General features: G+C 44.7%; 1 protein-coding gene across 1 annotated transcript in view; it reads left to right on the top strand.

Annotated features, from left to right (window-relative positions):
- Nucleotides 1-21,397, top strand: part of LOC122403558 — a 95,909-nt gene extending 74,512 nt beyond the window's left edge. Inside the window, exons 3-7 of the mRNA XM_043407149.1 lie at nt 10,951-11,053; nt 12,415-12,437; nt 18,946-19,104; nt 19,756-20,110; nt 21,004-21,397. Of these exons, the coding sequence (XP_043263084.1) occupies nt 10,951-11,053; nt 12,415-12,437; nt 18,946-19,104; nt 19,756-20,110; nt 21,004-21,397 (1,034 nt within the window). The remainder of the gene's footprint in view (nt 1-10,950; nt 11,054-12,414; nt 12,438-18,945; nt 19,105-19,755; nt 20,111-21,003) is intronic.
- The last annotated feature ends 747 nt before the right edge of the window (nt 21,398-22,144 follow it).

The following is a 22,144-nucleotide window of genomic DNA, read 5'->3' as shown; positions in this document are numbered from 1 at the left end:
TGTCGGAAATATTATCGAAGACCCTGAAACGACGCAATAAAGTCGCGAGTTAATGGCCCGCGCCTGCCAGCGAATGGAACGTATTTTGGTAATTAACTACGTCGAGTTTACTTCGTAAGAGTGGTTCGAGCATCTTTTACGAATTTCGTATTTAAATGCTGTTCCCTTAATTCCCATTTGCTAGCGTACACATAGGCCTCGATAAACGTGCGCCGATTTATGACAGTCCGATAGCGCTAAATTCGATTTCTTCAAGTTCTTTTTTGGAAATTCAATTCGTGGCTATTTCACAAGTTCTATTTTTCAATGGGTCTTGAAACGAAATATATAAAATGCATCAGCATTAAATGAAACAAACTAATGGTGCAAAGGCTAGTTTGAATTCAATGGTGGTACTTAAGTAATACTATCCCCAGTAAAAACGTCGTAAGTTAAAGAACAAGGTGACGACAGATGAGCAGGTCGAAAATACTTGGACGCAGGAGGAAAGCTGACGCGAAAGGGCCACAAGTTGTCGTTGAAAGACCGGTGCCGTAAATTCTGAGCGACATTCGTCAGTAGCTTTTGGAACACGATCTGTTTACACGAGCATTTAGGAACCGAGCACCGGGCTTAAATATCTTTTGACGTCCGAATAGCCGGGTGTGCGGTACAAGGGAGCATCCCATCGACCCTTTGGACATCTTTGCACTGACAGTGGACCGCTCGAGACCCATAAAGTACAAGTAAAAGTGATTTGCTGTCAGGACGCATCCATTCTTAAAAGGCATCGTCGTTTCTATATCTTAAAAAAAAAAAATTTGTAATGGTGTTGAGGGGGATGAAGCTATCCCTACAGTAATTAACGCCTACAGATCCACCGATAAATTCGAAACGGTTTAATAAATCTGCAACTCGTGGAATATTTTAGAGTTGCAGGGGGAAGAATGAACAAAGGATGATCCTTGAGAAAGACAAGAGTCGTAGTTAATTAACACGTTTTCTCGAATACGTGTATTTGATATCGCGGTGAAAAATACGCGTGATCAATTAACAATCCCAATGGAATTGTCGAACGGGTTTCTCTTTATGAATCACTGTTCCAGGAAATAACACCGACCGCATCGCTATTAAGACATTCCCGGCTTTACTTGGTCGCTTAATTGCTCAGCCGTGCTTGCGGTTTCCGTGATTTATTCCGTGTGACTATTTCCAGCTGGTAGCGAGAGAGTAAACGAGGATAAAGCCGTGAATATGTAATGAATTGGGCGATGCCGCGAGTATATTGAGCCATCAGGTAGACGAGACAGCCTATCGAGAACGGCGCTCCTAAAATTCTCGATCGCACGACAGTTTATTTACGACCAACCAACCGACTAATTTCTTGAGTAATCGCGCGAAATTTAGTGTCACCTTTTAAGGCGAGGCGGGCTCGAACGCTCCAACGACAAAGAAGCGTTTCCTGTGAACGAGAGAAAGGTAATCCCGAACGACGAATGTGTTAACTGTTGTTGAATTTTCATCTAAACTCAAGATGAAACTAACCGCTAAGTCAACTGTCGAACACAGCTTCCGTATCCACGACAATATCTTTTCTTTATTTTGTTTATTAGTTGTCAGAGAAGAGACTATGCAATCAGTACCCACCAATAGTTTAAAAAATGAACTCTGATCTTCCCATAATGAACGCAAGAATATAATCTAGGAGTTCAAGTAGAATGTTTATTGAACTGAACGACGTGTTATTATTTCTATGACTACGAGGTTTTAATTTTTCGACACAAACATGACACTTTGTAGATGAGAAATCTCTAAACTCCAACAACTTGCTTCGATCGAATAGACCGTTCGAACGGTTCGAAAGGCTCATTAAAGGAAGTTCGTGCCACGGACCGAAAAACGAACCGATGAAATATCCTTAAGAGCGCGTAATTGTCGGCTTCCCTTTCCTTATTGACCGTGCCGGTGTTCGCGAGCACGCCGACCTTGGACAGTTACAAAGCACACGATTAACAGTAAAAACGAGCAAACCGAGAATCGGTGAAGAGTAACAAATAGCACGAACGCGAGAGGGTAGGCAGAAGAAAGAACACGACGGGGGTAGAGGGAGCGAACGGAGAATCTGCAGAAGGTACTTTCGACCCGAGGCTAGAAAGAGCAGTTTAATCGACAGAGATAAGAACGTTCGGTCGAAGCGAAAGGAGGCCAGCAGCGGATCACGGATTTCGCCCGCGGTGCCAAAAACCGAGACCGATTAAAATTGCCGCGGCGGCCGGAGACGGCTCAATTATCGCCAACGCGCAGACTCGTCGCGCCTGCGCGGACAGACGTGCGTGTAAACGCGGCGCAATGGAACGCGACGCGATCGGTAAAAGATCGGCGCCCCGGAGCGACCAGCGGCGCCCGTCTTCTCGGATAAATTATTGTTGTTAATGATATATTTATTGACGTTACGCCGGTAGATACCGGGAAGCAGCGGCGTATCGGTCGGTATAATTTGCCGATTCAAGGCAAGCCCGATCCTCCGTCCTCCCTCTCTCTCTCTCTCTCTCCTTCTTTCCCTGCTTGGACCGCCTATTTTTCTCGGTCGAGATCCGGTGGTCGTGTTTTTCTTTGTTTTATCCATCCCTCCCTATCGAGAGGTCTCCTGTTGGTCCCTTCGAAACTGATTAATCGAACGAGAGGTGCCCCGAGCGACCAGAAAATCGCGAATAAAACCGATTGAGAGGCGCGCGAAGAGTAATTGCCGCTTTGTGCTCCGTTGTTCGCGGCACGAGACAAAATTTCGCGATTCGAGACGCGATGGGTTGCGCGTGGGCGCGTAAAAAGCGCGGCCGGTCTCGCCTTTTTTTCCTTCCGCGAGGCTCGTTTGTCACGCAATCGTGTAATTAAAAGCCCGGAGAGGACGGTTTTTAATTAGTACGGGGTGGCATTGTTCGGTAAGCGGTCCCAACGAGCCCGAAATACGCTCGTGGAAGAACTTCGGAAGAGATCTGCCGGGAATTCCAATGCTAATTTGGCCGCTGCTACGTTTCTGCCTCCACAGCAATGTTGGCGAAATGCAATTAAACTGGTAATTGACCATTACGATCGAAAACACGTCGATTGTTAATTGCAATCCGTTATTAACTTTTTCAATTGCGAAAATCAAATGGTTGCAGCAGCTATAATCGATCGGTTGTTGATCGTTGTTGAAATTGATAACTAACTGTCTTAATCGAGAGAATCAATTACAGCAATTATAATTAAAGTTACTACTGAAATTGATCAATCATCAATCTATCGAAGGAATGAAAACTGCATCGCGAAAAGAAAATGAGAAGCGAAAGTAAATGGACAAACAGTACGGAATAATTCTTAAGTTGTAGAATTAAAGTTTGAGAACTACAGTAAAAATGACAGAGTTGGACAACTTTTCTCAGTCGTACCGCCATCTTCGGAGACTAATCCTGAGCTATTTATATATCATCAAGCCATCGAAATACCCGCGATAAATGTTTACGTCATTTCCTTTGACGAACCATCCCGCGACTGGTTCGCAACTTTAACAAAGACCGTACGTACGGGGTAAGCGAAAAAAATATCCCGTGAAATCCTCCTGGACGAGGCGCTGCTGCGTGCGTTCTCCTTTTAAGACGCGAAATCTCACGGCGCTCGAGAGGCCGGTTCTGGCAAAACGTTATCAGGACACGCGAATCGTTCCTTAATGATGATTAATGAACGCACGCGGACAGTTCTGTCATTGCGTAACATCTCTCGGTAATTAGCTAACACAGTCGTAACTCAACGATCGTGGTCGTGGAAGCACGCCTGGCCTTTGAATGCTCACCGGTACTTAATTATTTTGTCACTGACTGAATACCAAACCACCGTAGGCCTCGTCCCGCGACATCAGCGACCCGCGTAATCATCGACAATGCAACGACAGCGGTGAACGTACCTTTTTACTTCGTCGCGGACGACGACACGATAAACGTTCCGTAATTAAACGTTGCGTGAAATATGGAGGATGGATGGTACGAAGCGCGACGGGGCCTTCGTGCCCGGTCGATTGAATGGCATTAAAGCGGAAGCGCGGTGAATAGCGTGCAATCATCGGTAACAACGAAGTTCGAGACCGCTACGTGGAAATTGACAGTGCGGTGTGAGCCGATAACTCGATTGGATAAATCCCTGCCTCGGAATAACAACGATCATCGATCTAACAAAATGAGATTGCTACTGCATAAAGTTATAATCGAATTACCGAGCAATCTTGCCCATCGTGATCCGGAAACTTCACAGTTTTTCTATTAATTATTAAAATACGATCGATTGAAATAAACGTTTACAGAACCTTGTCGAATTTTGTAAAAAAATACATCAAATTAAAATAAAAGATATTTCTTAAGACTCATAGGTGTGTGGTTAAGAAGAACACAACTTAGAACGTCTATAGCAGTGATTCTTCGGTTTATTTTCCTAGTCATGTGTTTTTTTTTGCCATAAAATATAAACCTATTATAATATTTTATAAAATATAAACTTTGCTATAAATAGACCACCAGCTATGATAGTGCCTTCAGATCACAATTAGAACACCGAAAAATCGAACCCCCAACAATTTATCAAGATGAAACCTTTGACGATGGCTACCGTATCGAGATCAGAAAACGTCGAGAATAATTGTGCGCGCAATTACCGCGGTTATGGGGCGGTCGTTTTTAGAAAAAGTAGAGAGGAATGCCGGCGAAAGAAACTTGGGTGGTACGACGACCAGCGTTCCGTGAGTGTGCTTTAAGAGCCGTCGCTCGAGGAGTCCGCCGGCACGGTTTTTGGCGAAGGAAAAAGTCCGCGCGTGCATCCGTGGGAGGGTAAGGGAAACGAGCGAAGTTACGGTAAATCTCTAATTATCGTGGCGCGGTCTTAGGGCGTCCGTTTTTTCGCGCGAAACGTGTCCGTGACGCGAAGGATGTTCCCGAGGAAAGATAATGACAAGTCGCTGTAATTACGCATATTGAACCGCGGTGTAATTTCCCAACAAAGATGGAACGAAACAGTCCCTGGGTGGATTTACCGTGCCAAAGGTGGGACGTGAAAAATTAATGAATCCAGTTAGGATTTTTGGCGTACCAAATAAGCAACGCGCCTGGGTGCAGGCGTTCCTTGTAAAATGAAAGATGAACCTAATGAGGCAGAACGACGATTAGGCGAGGATACGACGAAGGAACGGGCTACCGTCTTCGCCATTTTTAGTAGACGTTGGTACCATTAAACGTTTCCTTCTGGAATAGAATTGTATGTTCTAAAAAACAATGTGAATATAGGTATATTGAAATTTAAATGGCAACATGTACCGTTTTGAAATAATCTTAAGATAAGACGTCATGGTAGATTCAATTTGATCTTTTTCTTGAGGAACTTATTTGTAAACATCCCGCGGATCGTTTGTTAATAGCAATCCTATGCTTTATTGTATTTGTATCGCAAGGAATCAGCTGGATAGTACGGCCTTGGAAAGCACATATTGGATAATCTATAAAAGTGCTTCTATACAGGCAGCCATAGGCTCGATACGTATCTAGATGACATTGATGATTAATGTTTCGATGATACTTGCCCACAGCGTCAAATCGAATTCTCGATTTGAGGGGACGAGGGGGGCACTAGAATTCATCTTAAAATTAATAGATTTGCGTAATAGATTTCGAAATATCTTTCGTTCGTTCCCATTCAACGCTTTCGTTCGATGATCGAGCGTCAAATTAACAGGCGATCTCGGCCGATTCGGCCTTGAATGAAGATATACAAACTTAACGCGTTCACTGCCAGATCAAAACCGTATAATATTCTGCAAGACTAGACTCAACTAGAGAATGAATTTTTCTAGTTTCATAGTGGTAAATCCCTGTCACCTATTTACAGTGACGTGTACAGTCAAAGTGTTAAAGTGAAACACAATGTAAGATAATAAGTTTTTTGGCTTTACTGTATCAGTAATAGTGGATAAATAAAAATTGCCAATTTCACACACGATTTGACCGAAAAGTGCTCTTAAGAGTCTCGAATACTCTCGAACCTTCAGGGTGGTCGTACATCGTGCGCCTTTCATCGCGTTCCTTCGCACCTGTTCGCGACCGTGTCCCGCGAAATGGCCGATATTCGCATAAATTCTGCGAAGCATAAGTGCGAACTCGTTGCGTGTCGTGCGTGAGCGTCGCCGGTGGCAGTAAACACGTGTAAAATCGGGTCGGGGAATGCATGTAGCGATGGCGTTCACGTCGTCGTACGCGTCGACCCCCCACGGACGCTTACAAATCAAAAACTATTTAGACTCTGCTGGACCACGGGACGAACGGGGACGAAAGCAACGCATTTATTCGTGGTCCCAATAATCGAGGTTCTGAGTTATGAAATACGTGGCCGGTCTAACCAGAAACATCAATCTCTCGCTTTGATGAAATTCAGTACACGGACGCAGCATTGAAAAGTGTTAGATCAATACATTTTCTTAACTATTGACATTCTGTTTTATGGTTGCAAAGTAGTGCAAATACGCGAGAGAAAAGTTCCATCCACTTTCGCATTTTAAATACTTTTCATACATCTTGAAATAATTACGGATTGCCAGAGTGCGTCGTATGTTATATTTATGATAATAATCTATATTAATTCGATGGATCCGAGTGAATTATTATTAATATCTCGAGCGGCATCGCGGAATCGCGCAATAGAGCGTCAGTAACGCGACCAGCGACATCAAACGACCGCGGAATATCCAAGCAGAGATCCTGCGTCGCTTCGATGTTACAGTAGTTAATGGCCGATCGTCGGCCGAGCTGAAAATGGCAAAACGATGAAACGATCGCGCGTTAAAGCACGATCGAACGATCGAACGCCGGTACAAACATCGCGGCAGTCGTTGCGGTTTATTGCCGCCACGATGAACCATCGACCGGCTCAACTTATTTTTGCAACCAAGGAAATGAGTCGCTTTACGAGGAGCTCGAACGACGGATCGTCTAAGAGAAACTGTTCTTTCGCAAGCCCCGATCCACGGCGTGGAAAATTCATTCGAGACATCGGAGAAACGCAAGCAAAAAAAGCGACTGGTAATATTATTTTTACATCGCGAGACTGTGAGACAAGCAAAAAAGGTTATTTTATTTTACTTGTCCCACCCATCGTGTTTCAATACGGGTACAGATTTTTATAGTTTTTCGAGCAAACAGTAAGAGTTGCTTGTAATTATAAAATGTGTATGACGATGTCCACGATTTGACGTTTCAACAGTGGTTAAAAAAGATATTTATCTGAGACAAAGAAAGCTAATTTCGAGGTACCTCAGTCCTCTACTGGTGAACTGTTAGGCAGCGTTTTACGCGAGTAGCGAGGAACGAGAAATTGATTTACGGTAGTTGGAACGACGGGTAGGTAACAATATACAAAATCCAGAGGTCGGTGGAATCCTAAAGCTCGATGGTCGAGTGGTTTCGTACGGTCGACGCAAAATCGACAGGCGTACAAAGGGCCGAACACCGCAGAAAACGTGTCCCTTTTTGTACGCTTGGTTCGTTTCTGACAGGGAATCCGAGATGGAGGGACGTTCCCAAAAATCGAGGTGTTGTACTTTCTTTTTTCTTTCGCTTCCTCGTCGAAACAACGTTGTAACCTGACGCATAGCGAGGCTGTTCGCGCGCCTCGGAGTTAACACGAATTATCCTAGGGGGCCCGTCCCCGCGGGAGATGATTGATAACTCTCTTGTAAGGCGTTATCAACCGTGGCGTGCACGTTGTTATGTTCACGTCAGAAACGTGACGCTGATAGACGGGGCCCGCTCTCCTCTCTCTCCTTTCTGTTACACTGTCGTACCGTCTTTCGAGCCCGTTTCTTCCTCTGTCGGTGTACTTCCACGCGACCAGTTGCCGTTAATTCAAACTTACACGCCCGCCGTGTCAAAAATCTCTTTTTTCCTCTGTTCGATACTCTTCCGCCGTGTCTCTCTAGCCCGTCCCTTTTCACACGATTGTCCCGGCACCGGTTAATGAAACGGAAACCAGAGCATCGAGGAGTCGGTGTTTTCGCTCGCCAGGGCTAGATCCAAATCGGAGCACAAGAGAATGAAAATAGAAACGAAGGATTCACACGTTTTGTTCATTGGGCTCATCGAATTATTTAGCACTTTAGATGAGACTTTACTGTTTGTAATGGCTTGTGATAATCTGAACGCTAGGTTAGAGGAAAGAATTCCAATCGATGTCTACCAATCGTGATGAGACCTACACACTTCATTCGCCCAACTTGTTTCAACGTCACCCTTTGAGAGACTTCGAATGAAACCAGATCGAGTATCGAACAAAGGGCTAGAGTTGTTGGAGAACAGCTCCCAAACACCGACGTGAATGGGGCACGACTCTAACGTTGTCCGGTCAGTCCGCGGTCACGAGCGACTGGGTCTAGCGGTGAATTCTCAGGGTCGAGCGCCGGCAGCGGATTACAAGCGCCCCTCTTTTCCTCTCGAACGAACCCTTTCGTGTTCTCTCTGTCGCGAACAATCGGAACATCGACGAATTCAAACACGCGTGCGTTTCTGCACGAGGCGACAAATACAATAAACAGAGCACAATAACGCTTTTAGCCGTCGTCACGGGGGCACCTACGATGTCTGATACGAGGGTACGCCAGAATGATTCCACGAACCGTATCTGAAACTGTGCCCTGTCTCTCAAACTGTGAACCTAAGTGGCCAACGAACCTAGACGATCATGAATCACGATTCAAATCTACTGATTAAATTTTACTATTATTTCTTTCCATGAATACGAGTCTTGGAAGTTTGACAAGAACCATCTATACTGTTACTCTAAGAAGTCAAAAGAAATTAACAGAAGGCAACAAAAAGAAGATTTGTTATTTATTCGTATGCGAGGTATCCCTAATAGCATGTAATAATGTAGTACATTTAACATAGATAAGAACAAGTCGAACTATTCGATCGTACATTATCGATTGATTGCCGTAAATGCGAATTCTTTGTGCCACTGTAAACCGAAGTAAGGCTTCTTTCTGTCTCCTCTCGGCTATTTGGTCGCGACTCGCCTAACTAAATTACATCTTCCCGTCTATTTATGATCGCGGGAGCAGTAAAAGTTGACCACGGGTACTCGTTCCGCGAAAAACGCTCGCGATTAAGCCGCTAAATTAGGGATCAAGCAGAAACGTTTCATTAAAGGATTAAGATATCCCCGGGAATCGCCAGAAGCTGCTCGCTAATGAGCGCTACGAACGGAATAATCGTCGCGAGCTCGTACATCGACCGCGGCGCGAGCGAGAGAAGCGAATCACGAACTGTGAGAATTGCGGGGACGAACGAACCGAGAACTGGTTAAATAGCAGTGTTCCCTTGATAGGGAAGCATGGAAAATTATTTGGTTCGAGTCGCGAGGCAGCATGACTTCCGAGCGACTTTCAAGCCATTCGCGACCAACTCGCCCTATTAACCGCGGACATTTCTGCCTGGACGCGTTGCGAAATATCGCGGGCTAAATCACTTGAAAATGTGTGTTTTGGACAGTGGAATTCAAAATTAGCGATACAACTACTGGGCAATTATGGTGTATTTATTTGTATAAAAGAAATTAAAAGGACTCTCGAAGAAATGTATAATGTATAATGCAAAGGAAATAAACGTTTATTCATTTCCTCATAGAGAACTACAGTAAATTTTTTACAATTTTTGTTAGAAATTACGAATGGGTCATTTTGATTAGTTAGGTAGTTCTAGTGTTAATGGTATATCCTAGTTATTGACTTACGACCAAAAATACAAATTTCATTAAGAACTTGAGAAAAAAAAATATATTTTAGAATTGTATATTTTATCTATCTTCAATTAGAGATTTTCTATATTGCACACTTGAATAGCTAAATATTCGTGATGATTTGGAGGAATGGAAAATAATAAAACCATTAAATTTCTATACTTTTCCTCCGTAAGTGAAATACTATGTGCACCTCTGATTCTGATTCTGATTCGTTAAGACACTACTGCGAGTCACGTATGTTTGGACCCGACGCAGGGTCCACGCGAGCGATAATTTCGTGTCTCGTTGCACAGGATCAGAAAGGTTCCACGGCGAAAAGGAGGGAACCGAAGGGAGTCTTTCGGTAGGCGCGGCGCAGAGATAATACCGGAGCTCGCGTAATAAAGCTGCGACGCGTCCCGCTGTGCGGAAACCGGACGCGGCGAGTGCAACCGCGGCCCAATTACCGTGCAGTCCTCCAGCGATCACTGACGCTACATGCGAGCACCCCTGAGTCAATTTATCCAGGACCGTCCCCCGGGAATTTGTCCCAGCGGGTGGGTCATGGAAACGTTCGGAAGTAGTCCGATCGCGTTTGCGAGAGATCGTAGCGGTCACGTGAAGTTTCTCATTCTCCGTTGAATGGTGGACCGGCGAGAAAAAAGATTACCGTCCGGGATGGTTACCGACGACAAATTAACGCGACTTCATTGAGGTTCTGCACGCTGCGCGGTTCGTGCGAAACCAGATGGCTCGAAGAAGGGGACTAACGAAACGTTATGGTGGGGATGACTCATCTTCGGTAGCCTTGAACGACCAATTCATTTTCTCCAACTCCGTAAAGCGTTCGCTGTCGAGTCTTCGTGTTAATGCACGCGTTGCACGACACGGTGTTTTGCATATTTTTATGCTTCGTTTGCTACTGTGAATCGGACAGTAGTCCCTCGCTATATGGCTCAATTTTGTCCCCGATGACAAGGCGAATCTTTCTTACTCGAATTGATGAAGTTTTTACCGATGACAATGATAATACATTGAGAGTATTTCATACAAATGAAAGCAATGAAAGTTGGTCCTGTGATAGGTGATTTATCGTTGATTTTCTATGTGCTTGCAATCATATTTACATCTAAATTTCTAAACGACGCATCTTCACGTTTAACATGGTATATTTTGGTTTGTTTACAGAAGCTCCCGGAGAACTAGGATGGGTGCTCACCTTAGTGATAGTGTCCCTAGTGTCGGCGGGGATCGGTGCAGTAGTGATGGTGACGCTTCTACACTGTCGGAGGTTAGTACGATTCCGTAATTGTAGATTTAGCGAACGGTCAGCGCGGCGATTCCGTCGGATTCAATCTCGCGGCTCGATGAGGAATTTTATCCGTTCGATCGCGGAACCTGGAATCGAAATATGAGAACGTAAACAACTGCACGCGGTCGGTTTCCGTGAGAGAGATTGCTTTCGAAATCTATACAAAGAGGAAGAAGCCAGCGATGCATCTCGATACGGATCGACGATCAGGCAGATCCGCGAAACGATCGCGGTTTAACCAAGAGCTCGCTTCTCTCGCGGCCGATTGCCCCGATCGATTCCCCCTTAAATTACCACCTCCCTGCAATGCATCAAAATCGAGGGAACCGGACCATAATAAGAAGGGTGAAACCGGTTGCTAACTAGATCGGTCGATTTGAATCCGCGCTGCGACAGGGCAAAAAAGTTGGAGAGGAAACAATGAAAAAAGCCGCGGCGGCGGCGCAACGCCGAGGGACAGCCGTAACTACGGTCAGCCCTTCGTTCCACCGTGACGAGAAATCGACGATCTTTATAGCGATCCACTTCCTCTGACGATCGAGACAAAGGCTCGCGTTCGTAAAGCGATTAGCGCGAACTTTTATCGTGTGTTTTGCGCCCTGCGTCGCAATTTTAATAGCCTGTTGGCTAGGATGCGGCTCAAAAACACGCGATACCTTTGTCCTAGTAATCGTAATACGATCGAGCTTACAGACAAATGTGAATAACAGTTAGTAACTCTGAGAATAGTATCTCAACATTAACTGTTCCTCGAAAGTTGTCATAGCACTACTTTTTAGACAATACTGTATTGGAATATTCTTAAATCATACACGAAGGATATTCAAAGTTGTTTTTTTCTATAATTGGAGGACTTAATAAGGCACAGTGTCGCGATTACGATTAATTTACCGGACAAAACTTATGACTTAATTTTGTAAAAAATTAAAACTCATCATATAAAGTACTCTGTAGATAATATGAATATTGATATTTTTCTACTCTTAATGTCGATAAAATTCGTTTTATTTCACTTTACTTTACTTAGATATGGCAATTTACATACTTGATGATACAACATTTGAAACGTATTGTTTACAACGAATAGCAGCAAATACTATTAAAATAAATTGTACAACTGCTTTGTAATATTCCAAATCAAAGATTTATAATGGAAATATATCACAAAAGTACGTACATTTATCGAAATTGAAACTGTCAATTGATTATATAATTTTTAACGTTCACTTGTAGTTGAAATTATAAATAGTCTTTAAGATCTATAATTTCTCTAAAATCGTACGACTATCTGGCAATATGTATTCAATGTCTGATAGATCCGTTTGTATTTTCTGTTTCAGAATGAAGAGCGCCGGTGGCAGAGGTAAAGAAAGCTTCTGGGATTATTATAAATCCGGTGTTCTTATGGTTCACCAGTTGTTTCGAGTTACATTTATTAATGCGGTTGATAGGATTATATTTAAGCTGCTTATCGAAGTTACGATTAATGTAGCCATGCATTCCGTCCAGTTATTATTACAGCCCTCTATCGGTACGATTTACATTTTCTATCTGTTACATTTTCGTAATATAATAAATTACCGTATCACCGCGCTAACGATTGGCTTAGAATCAAGCGCTGTTCAGAAAATTATCCACCTGAAATTATGCCAATCCGCTCGAGAATATTAGTTCCAACGTTGTCGTACCCTCGTTGAATAGAGCGCGACCGAGAATTACCGAGCAATTTTTGAAGTTGAAAAATGCAAAACCTGCGCGACCAGTATGACGTGTAGTTGGAATAATTACGTTCCAATTATGCGAAATTGGTACAATAGGCATATCAATCGAAGCGTGTCGGGTCCGTAGCAATAGCGCTGACAGGTCATGTTCGAAATCGTTCATAATTATACCAGTTCCCTGCCGGGATATCGGTTCGCAGTCCCAACCTATTCTACGGTTCCCTAACTGCTCGTTAAAATATGATATCCGCCTCCTAATAATTCCTTTTTAAGACGCCATTGTGAATGCTCCCTGTAACCTTATCTGTATTCAAAAGGCCACGTGTGTTGACACCGAAATGATGAAAGAAGTTCAAATTTTTGTTAGAAAATTATGCTGTACCCATAATTCAGTAGCACATATTTTTCTACAATCTTCTAACGACAATCTATTAAACAAAATCCTGTTCTGTCAACATTGCAATAACATTACATCCAAATAACACGACATCTAATTGAACAAATTTTACTTTACAAACCATTTTAAATGCAACAATACAGAAGATTAATGAATTCTACAAATCACTGAATTATTTAAAACCGACAATTGTGGTGTACTTATTTGTACCAAAGAAATTGAAACGATGGATACTTGAATGCAATGGAAATAAATGTTTATTCATTCTCGTATAGAAAACCAGGATAAATTTGCAAAAATCTAGTCGAGTAAATTTTTTACAATTTTTATTAAAAACTACGAATGAGTCACATTTACTACTTTGGTAGTTTTACCTAGTGCAAATAAATCCAGAGGTTCCAACAACCTTTTCCGAAATTTTATTAAATATCCTAACGAACGTAGATCTTTCAAAGTTTAAAGATGCCAAACGAAGAGGGATAACGATACACAAGTAACTAATGTAGCACCAGAGTTGTCGTAACCTAATTGGAAGCATGAAAAACGTATAACCGAGGAGCAAGACAGGTTTAAAGACACTTGGATAACAAGTGAACCAAGGACAACTGGAGACCGCCTCCGGTAGAGCAAATCAAACACCTACAAACTGGACGAATGGCTCGATCCTCCCTAGAAACGTAACAAACGAATCGATTTGATTCCCCTGAACGAAGAGGGTTACGTACGTGTACTCCGGTACGTGTCGAAAGAAGGAAACAGAAGGGAGACCGACACGTACCGGAGCCCCCGAGGTTCGAAGACGTATCCGGATGTCGTTCCCGCGACGTTCTGCCAACACAGGGCTCTCCTTGCGCCGCAGGAAAGACACATGGGCCTCACACAGCCGCGCGACGTACGGCGTCGATTGGTGCAAACGAGAAGCATAGTAGAGCCGTGGCGTCGAGTGTCAGCTTCGATTGGAGTTTAATTAGTTCGCATAATGAAAGCCGCTCACGGCGGTATATCCAGCCGTGCTACTGTTGCTCTCGTGCACGTAAAGGGTACCGGAGCGACGCGACGGACGGGCGACATAAAGGACAGTGAAACGCGTCTAATTAACTTTCTGATTTAAAATCACCCGCGGCACGATACGATCAACGAACCGGGGTAACGGAGACAGGAGCGAGGCTGGCCGGGGACCGAACGAGGACGGGAAGAAGGGCTGAAGAGGAGGGAGTAAGGGCAGGTTACCAGCGGCCCGGGATACAAGGGTCACCCGAATTAATTATCCAACACTCGTTTTACCGAACCTCCCCGGACTCTGTCGTCGATCTCCACCGATCCACGATTTGCCTCTTAAGTGCCTTTCACACCGAAATGTCGTGACCACTACCGACGATGGCTACAGAGAGCAGGCGCCAGAGGCGTCTATTTAGTAGGCGACGTCTGCACGCCGCGCCATAGAGAGGTTTAATAGGTGGAATTATTTGCCCAGACACCGATTCCCTGCCGATCGCCGGGGTTAAGTGTAGCGTGCGAAGCTAACATTTCAACGAGATACTAATTGGAGACACAATTTATAAGGGTCGAGCAAAATGTTAATTCGAATAACCTAGGAAAATGACATTAAGAATTTTACATCGTTAACATTTGAGGAACTATTTTCGATTAAAGACATAATTACACCTTCAGAAAGACTAATAGGGTCTAGCTTGATCAAAGTCTTTATCCGCGGAGCATCTAAATCATTCTCCAGAATCCGGTACACGAAAGGATCGCGTTCCGAATCCACGCACTAGAAGGTTTTAAACGCCACATCGTCGTTTTCTCTTCGTGCGCAGAAAGAGCAGCGATGATTTAAACCCTTCCGTTTCTTCTTAGTTTCTATCAATTACATCACAACCGCAATAACCACTGTCGCGGGCTTACCGTGTTCACGGTGGGTTTATTTATCCGGCGTGTATGTAAACTTGTCAGCGGTGAAATTATAGCTGTACCCGCGTACGGATGTAATTGGAATTCTCCTTGGAAAGTACAAGGGCGGCAAGTTCGTTAAATAAGCAACGCGGTGATGTTGCGCATTGAGCGCGTCGAGCAATTTCATAGCTCGCAGAAAAAGGACGAATTAATGAAACTCGGTTCGAAGTGTACGACCATCGGCGTTAAGAATCGCCGCGCGAATGCCAACGGACAAGAGAGGCGTTAATGGACGGCTGAAAGAGGCCGTTGTGGAAAAAAAACGACGAGTGCCCGTACACGTTTGGTTCCCGTACGATCGACGGGACACAATAGCGATTCGAGAGCCGGGTAGAATAGGTGAATCGAATGCGTTAATCGGCTTATCGCGCGTTCCCCCCGGCCGATACGCCGAATCAGCTGCTGCGCCCTGAAAGAGTCAACGACAGGATCTTGCACGATTCGTTGAAAGATCGCGTATTCTTGACCGGTTTTTACGCATTTCGATCTTACACTGGACACTATAAGACACTTAGCGTACAATATTTTGCGAAAGAAGTGTCGCTGACTGGGCCCTGATTCTTGATTATTTAGACCGTTATGGTTATTCTATAGTATTGTGACGTTCTTTAGCACGTTCTTTAGTAGTCCGGGATATACTATTCACGATGCATGCTTTAATCTTTACCAGTCCTCTATTTCGTTTCTACGAATACCTTATTCCCTCTGTATAATACACCATTTTGTATTGTAGAGCCTATGGTGCTCTTTTCCCTCTCTCTTCTCCTGCAAACCTTGTACATTTTATCCTTGTCACTTCTACTCCCTTAAATGAACCTAGTGCATGGCTGTCTGACTCTCTTCCATCTTGCAAATTCTAAAATACACTTTTCCGCTCCTCCCTGATACCTGCCCTCATTTCCTACCCCAGTCGGAATTTTGTTGCACTTATCACTCTATAATTATTTACCATGTTATCGACCCCAAAGCAAGAAATAATTATCACCCATACATAGCTAGTTTAACCCTTAAGTGTATTATTCGGGCAAGTTTAAAATGATAATTGTTTTACATATATCTATGTAATTTTTTGAAAATTTATGTAATCCTCCATTAGTTCATTGTTTTTTAAATGCTTTAAAGGAAAGTTGATTTCCATTTACCAATTTGATAAGAATCAACATTAAGTAAAATAATTCAGTTGGGATTGAGGGTTAAACATTGTACGCAGTAGAATAACATGATTGCGTTTCAAAAGTCGAGTAAAAATGGAGATGGAAATATCACTCCTCACGACAGCTATAAATATGAGAAAACAGAGTTCCACTGGACCTATCATAAAATTAAAATCGACGAGGTCGTTAGCACGGTAGATAATTACCGGAATCCTGCTCGACGCGGGAACACGTTCAGCCGTCACGAGGTTTCACAAAAAGCCAAAGCCCTAACGTACAATTTTCTCGCTTCACCGAAAATCTTTTTGACGTAACGATGCTCGAAAATGAATCGAGGTCGGTCGCGTTCATAGCTCCCCGTAACGGGCCCTGCGGTCACGCGAAGCTGCTCGAGGAAATAGAATCCGGGCCCTCGAATCATCTACTTCGAGCGACGACCATTTTGCCCCCCGCTGTCACGACACGGCACGATTTTCACGCGTCCCGTTCGCCCTCCAATTAATATTCGAACCATCTAATACGGTAAATCACGCGGTGTAATGCGTCCACGGAAGTGCGAGGCAAAGCGACAGGCTGGAAAAGGAACGGATCCTATTACCTCTCGCCTCGTCCAATAGGTGGGAACGATGGCGTAATCGCGGTGGAAACGATCGTGCGCCACGCCGCACGTTGGACTAGAATTTATTCGTGGACCGACCAAACTAATTGTCCAAATTCCCTAGGTATTACACACAGGAGAATATATTCGATATATAATTTTTTCAAGCGAAGATTAATGATCATTCGATGTGGTTCTGACGAACATCCATATTTGATAACTTTGTTAGTTTTTTAAATGTCAAATTAAAGCTTCAAGATTCAAAAATAAGAGAATTTTCGATTTTCTCAATTCTCCATCTGTGGGTGACGTGACTTTTCACCGAGGAGCCAAAAAAGATAAATACTCAAGATTGAACGTTAAAGAAAATAAATCTAGATACTTTAGAATTTTAACGAGCCTGTAAAAATAAGTTCTATGAGAAATTGTGGGTATGGTACGAACCGGCTCGTCGATAAATCGAAACCGTCTTTATTTACGGTCTTAACGTTTGCCACGGAATGCTAAATCGCTGATCGCGGTTCATGCGTGCCCGTACTGAATGGTCAAGACTCGCGAGTACGCGAATAAATAACGTGATTACACCACGGCTCGTGGACATAATCGATTGCTCTCGGATTTCTAAGTCAGTCGCGCGCAAATGAAGTCGCGGAGCATGCCGGTACCCCAGGGTGGCTCCGAATGAATAGAAAGGTTGATTGGAGGCAGAAAGTGCGCGGCGTGCTATTGAATCCTTCGAAACGCGTTGGAAACTGGTAATTGGTCGCTAATTGGTCTTCGATCTCGAACAGGTTCGAATATCTTTGTCGAAAGAGGAACGAACATCGTTCGTCGTATTGAAACACCGAGAGTCTCGATGCATCTAATAACAGCTAGCCGTCGTTAAGATACGCTAATCGATACGTCAAAAGAGTTCTCTCGAGCGACGTTGGACGCTCGTGTCCTCCCATTACCCGGACGATCCCGCGGACGTTGCATAGATCCTAATTATGTAAATTGCCGTGTAACGTCTTGTTATAAATACACCGGGAACGGCGAGGTTCCGTGAGGCAGAATTAAATTTCTCCTCGGGTACGTCACCCTGCTTTTCATTCTGGAACGTCAGAGGCGCATCAGCAATTATCCTCGCGAGCTTCTCGGAAGAAGAAGAAAATAGCGTCTAGACGAGGCGCAGGTAGGAAAGGAGATTGTGCCTCGTTGCGCCGGGGCACACACGCGTGCGTGCCGCTGGTGTAAGGGCACCGCGATAAACGAGAACCAGTCTCTCTATCTCCTGGCAAGTGACAGCCGCCAAGGCGCGTCGTCGCAGCCTCGCCGAACAGGACGACGAAAACCATCGTCGAGAGACCAGAAGGACGAGGACGACAAACCACGAGGAGAGACTCGTACGTGCGTAGGTTATGAGGTACACCGACGTGAACCAGAAAGAGAGAGACACGACCATGGGATTCCCATAATCTCGTTTTTTCACTGCAGCATTCTCATGCCTACTTACCGAGTGGCGGTGCTTCTGATCTATGAATTCCAAATTCCTTTTTTTTTTTTGTATTTTCGACCGCTCCTGCGTCTTGCCCTTCGTACCTTTCTCCTTCTGCCTCGATTCCTCCACCTCTGCCCTCTTACCACCCCGAACCCTGCCGCGTTTCTATGAGGGCTATGACGGCGCGATGACAGCCGCACAATGAAGCCATACAGAAAACAGCCGTTTTTTTTCTCTCCTCTATCTTTCTCTTGCTCCCTATAAACCGAGCTCGTGTCATAATGCGGCGATCCGGGTTCGCGTGTGTACGTGCGCGTAAAATATACCGATATAGAAATATCTATACGCGGGATTCTCGTAGGCTCCGTGCGTACGCCGGGCCTCTCGCAACGTAACAGGATTCCCGGGGCCAAAAGCTCACCTGGCACTTCACCAGCTTCGTTTCGATTCGTGGGTCCTCGACCCTTCAACGATGAAACTCGAGCACGATTCGCTCGTACGATCCCGCCAACGGATTTTCCGAAGGAACAAGCCTCAAGACCTGCCTTTTTTGTTTCTGTTCCAGCGGGCTGCTGCAGCGTCGGCGTCGAGGACTCGAACGTTCAGGAAGCCGGCGGCCCAGGTGGCGGAGGCGGGGCTGGCGGTGGCGTGTCCGTTATACCCGACCGACCACCCCTCGAATTGGACAAACTGCCCCCTTATCACGATGTTGCGCCTAGTCCTGGTACGTATCGTTAACTAAATATTCCAATATGTATTTGCCTTTATTGGGGCGAGATAAGTCTGATTGACAGAACTCCGATACGTAAACTTGGGGAGAATTACGGAACCAGACTTTGATATACAGATTGACAGAATTCCAGTATAGACTTAGGGGGAATTGTAGATATCAAACTGGTCGAAATTCTCGTATCAACGATCCTATTCGAATTTAAACGAAAGTCTCTGGGTGTACCAGATCAGTGTTTCTCAACCTCTAGTCTGTGTTTTTTAATAGTCCACGAAATGATGTTGCTTCAAACAATTGGCATTTTAAAGAATCTGTTGCATGGTAACTGGAAGAGAAAGATGACTTTATGAATTTACACGTGAGAGACAACAACTAAACTAAGACTGAGAGTCCGCTTAAGGGTTAACACATAATAACATCGAAACTTTATTTCACTCGCTCGTTACAAGATTAAAGTAGAACATGATCGTTGATACATTCATTTACCTGTGAGTCATTGATGACAGTACGATGTCTGTCATGGATGACCAATGCAATGGGGAACGGGTTAGCGAGACTCTCGCGATTGAAATACGGGTTATACTGTACGCGATACAAGTCGCCGAGAACCGTGCGATCCTATCGATTCATGGGATTTGATTCAAGGGCACAATGTGTGGTCGTGGTTAGGCTCGCGACGCGGCGGTGGTACGCCAGGAGTCGTCACGACGCCTCTGTCTCTTCCGCAACATAGACGGGCCATGAATCTCCCTGTGGAGAACCACTACACCCACATGCAGACCGACGAGGCGCTCTACGCAGAACTTGACTCGCAAGCCGCGAGCTACGCGAGCGATCTTCAACTACAAATGAGAGGAAGCTCGACGTACGGTACAACTTCCGGCGGACAGGACGACGAATACCACGAGCTGGACGCCGCGAGGTTACATCGTCATTACGGCGCTGGCAACGAGGACGGATCATTGCAAAGGGACACGCTCCGTACACGGCACAGTAAAAGGTAAATTAGTCCTCGTAATTAAGTTTTTCGCTGTACAACTACTTGCACAAGATAACGCACCTAACGATCTCGTCTATGGATGAAACTAGATTACATCGCTTCGAGGGACAAACCATCATTTTGGTTCTCGATTTTTTTATGTAATAAATTTCAAACTTTTAATTTCAATTTTTACTTCTCGAACATGAAGCACACAATTTGTTCAACCTTTTAGAAATTACTATACCGTTTCACCTGTCTGATATATTCCTTTCCAAATAAGTAAAAAAAATATGGAGCAACACCTTGAGTAACGTCACTGTCAGAACCAGTTTCGAGGCTAACTTTCCAAGTCAGTTTCACACGCTTTTACGCTTTTCGAAGGACGGACAGTCGCATAACAACATCGTATTACGAGTAAACGCGTCTTATTAAAATGTACCGTTGCGAGACCGTGCATAATAATTATCCAGTCAAAGTGCATTTCTGCGAGTCAATCAAAGATTCATTAAAGGAAATAGACAATTATACACTAGCGACTCGGTTAAATATTAGCAAGTGTTATTGCAAACGCGTTCCATTAATAACATGCAACCTGTTCGACGAATACCAGAAACCTGATTTTACTCTTCTCGATTACGAGTCTTAGAATGGGTAAAGTGCCCGTTTGACTTGACACTGATCCTCGTCTTTGAGCTTCGGGTAATCTCGAGGTCCAGCTACCTGGCCCTTTCCCGGAACCAAATTCTAAGACAGAAGGACAAGTGTCGAGTCATTTGGCGCCACCATGGAACAGGAAACGACGTCCAAAGCCTTATCTGTCACTAACGTCGCCGCGAACGAGGCGTAAACTCGTAGGACGATCCAATCGATCGCTGACACTGGCTAACGTCCCGTAATCCGATATTTTTCAGGTTACAAGAACCGGATTACGAGATGTACGAGAACGGGCCGTCGACGCCGGTGCCGCCAGGTCAGATGCAGCATCACCATCACCACCATCATCACCACAACCATCACCATCATCACCAGGACCTGCGGATCGGCAGCAGGAACGGTGAGCATCCGTCGTACCAAAACACAGCGTACACCGGAAGCGACGCCGAGCCGGACGGACCGACGCTGAGCAGCGCGCCGAGCAGCGCCTACTACAGCGACCTGAGCTCCAACTCGGCGAATCAACAGATGCCAGCGGCTGCATCGTCCAACAACAACACGAACCTCCATCTGAATCCGCAGGGCCTAGAAACGCCACAATATCGGTTGGCGGCGATAAACGAAAGTTCGGTGCCGTCAGACTACATCTAACACGAAATCGAATAATTCAAACTGGGTGAAAAGTTCGACGGAACGAGTGTTTCTGTTCCTCAGACAGCTGTTAGATAGTATGTGCGGAAACGTGTTTCGACCGAAGTTTGAGCAAGTTTGAGAGTGCTTGACGACGTTTGAAAACGCTAAACGAAAGGAACAAGTGGGTACAGCAACGGGGGGATCGGTCGAGCGCTTGTGAGAGCGCGATCCCTCTGGTGGCGAGCGTGGGAGGTGACGCCACATGAGCTTTCGAAGACTGAAGCTTTTAACGACGATCAAGACTCAGGAATATTTTTGTACAAACCAGGTAGCTTAAGAGAGCTCGTGGAAAACGCGGCGACAGTCAATCAGCCGTTCAGAGTGCCTAACATTCCTAAGTGTTCGATGTGGGATTACGATAGTAGAGCTCGAATGTAAGTAAAACGTTAACGCCGGAGGAGAACTCTACAATTTCTTTGACACTGTAACAAAGAACGAATATGAAAGCGAGTCGAGTTCACGATGAGTGATTGAATACGATCAGTGACCACGAGTTGTAAACTTTCGCGTCTTCTTCAACAGTGCCATAAGTATTTTCAGCTCGATGTTCGCCATTCGTTTTGTGAGCAAACGATTGTGTTTCAGCCGAAACGGTTTCGCTTCGCCACGTAACGCGGGGAATCTTGAAACTCTCGACGCGTAATGACCCTAAATGAACAGTATCGCGTCGAAATTACAGGGACCAGAATCGCCAACATCGAGGCT

Source organism: Colletes gigas, unplaced genomic scaffold (genome assembly GCF_013123115.1).
Source record: "Colletes gigas isolate AHSC1104 unplaced genomic scaffold, ASM1312311v1 Colletes_gigas_Sc00060, whole genome shotgun sequence".
Taxonomy (NCBI): domain Eukaryota; kingdom Metazoa; phylum Arthropoda; class Insecta; order Hymenoptera; family Colletidae; genus Colletes; species Colletes gigas.
This window is presented reverse-complemented; position numbering and strand designations above follow the sequence as displayed.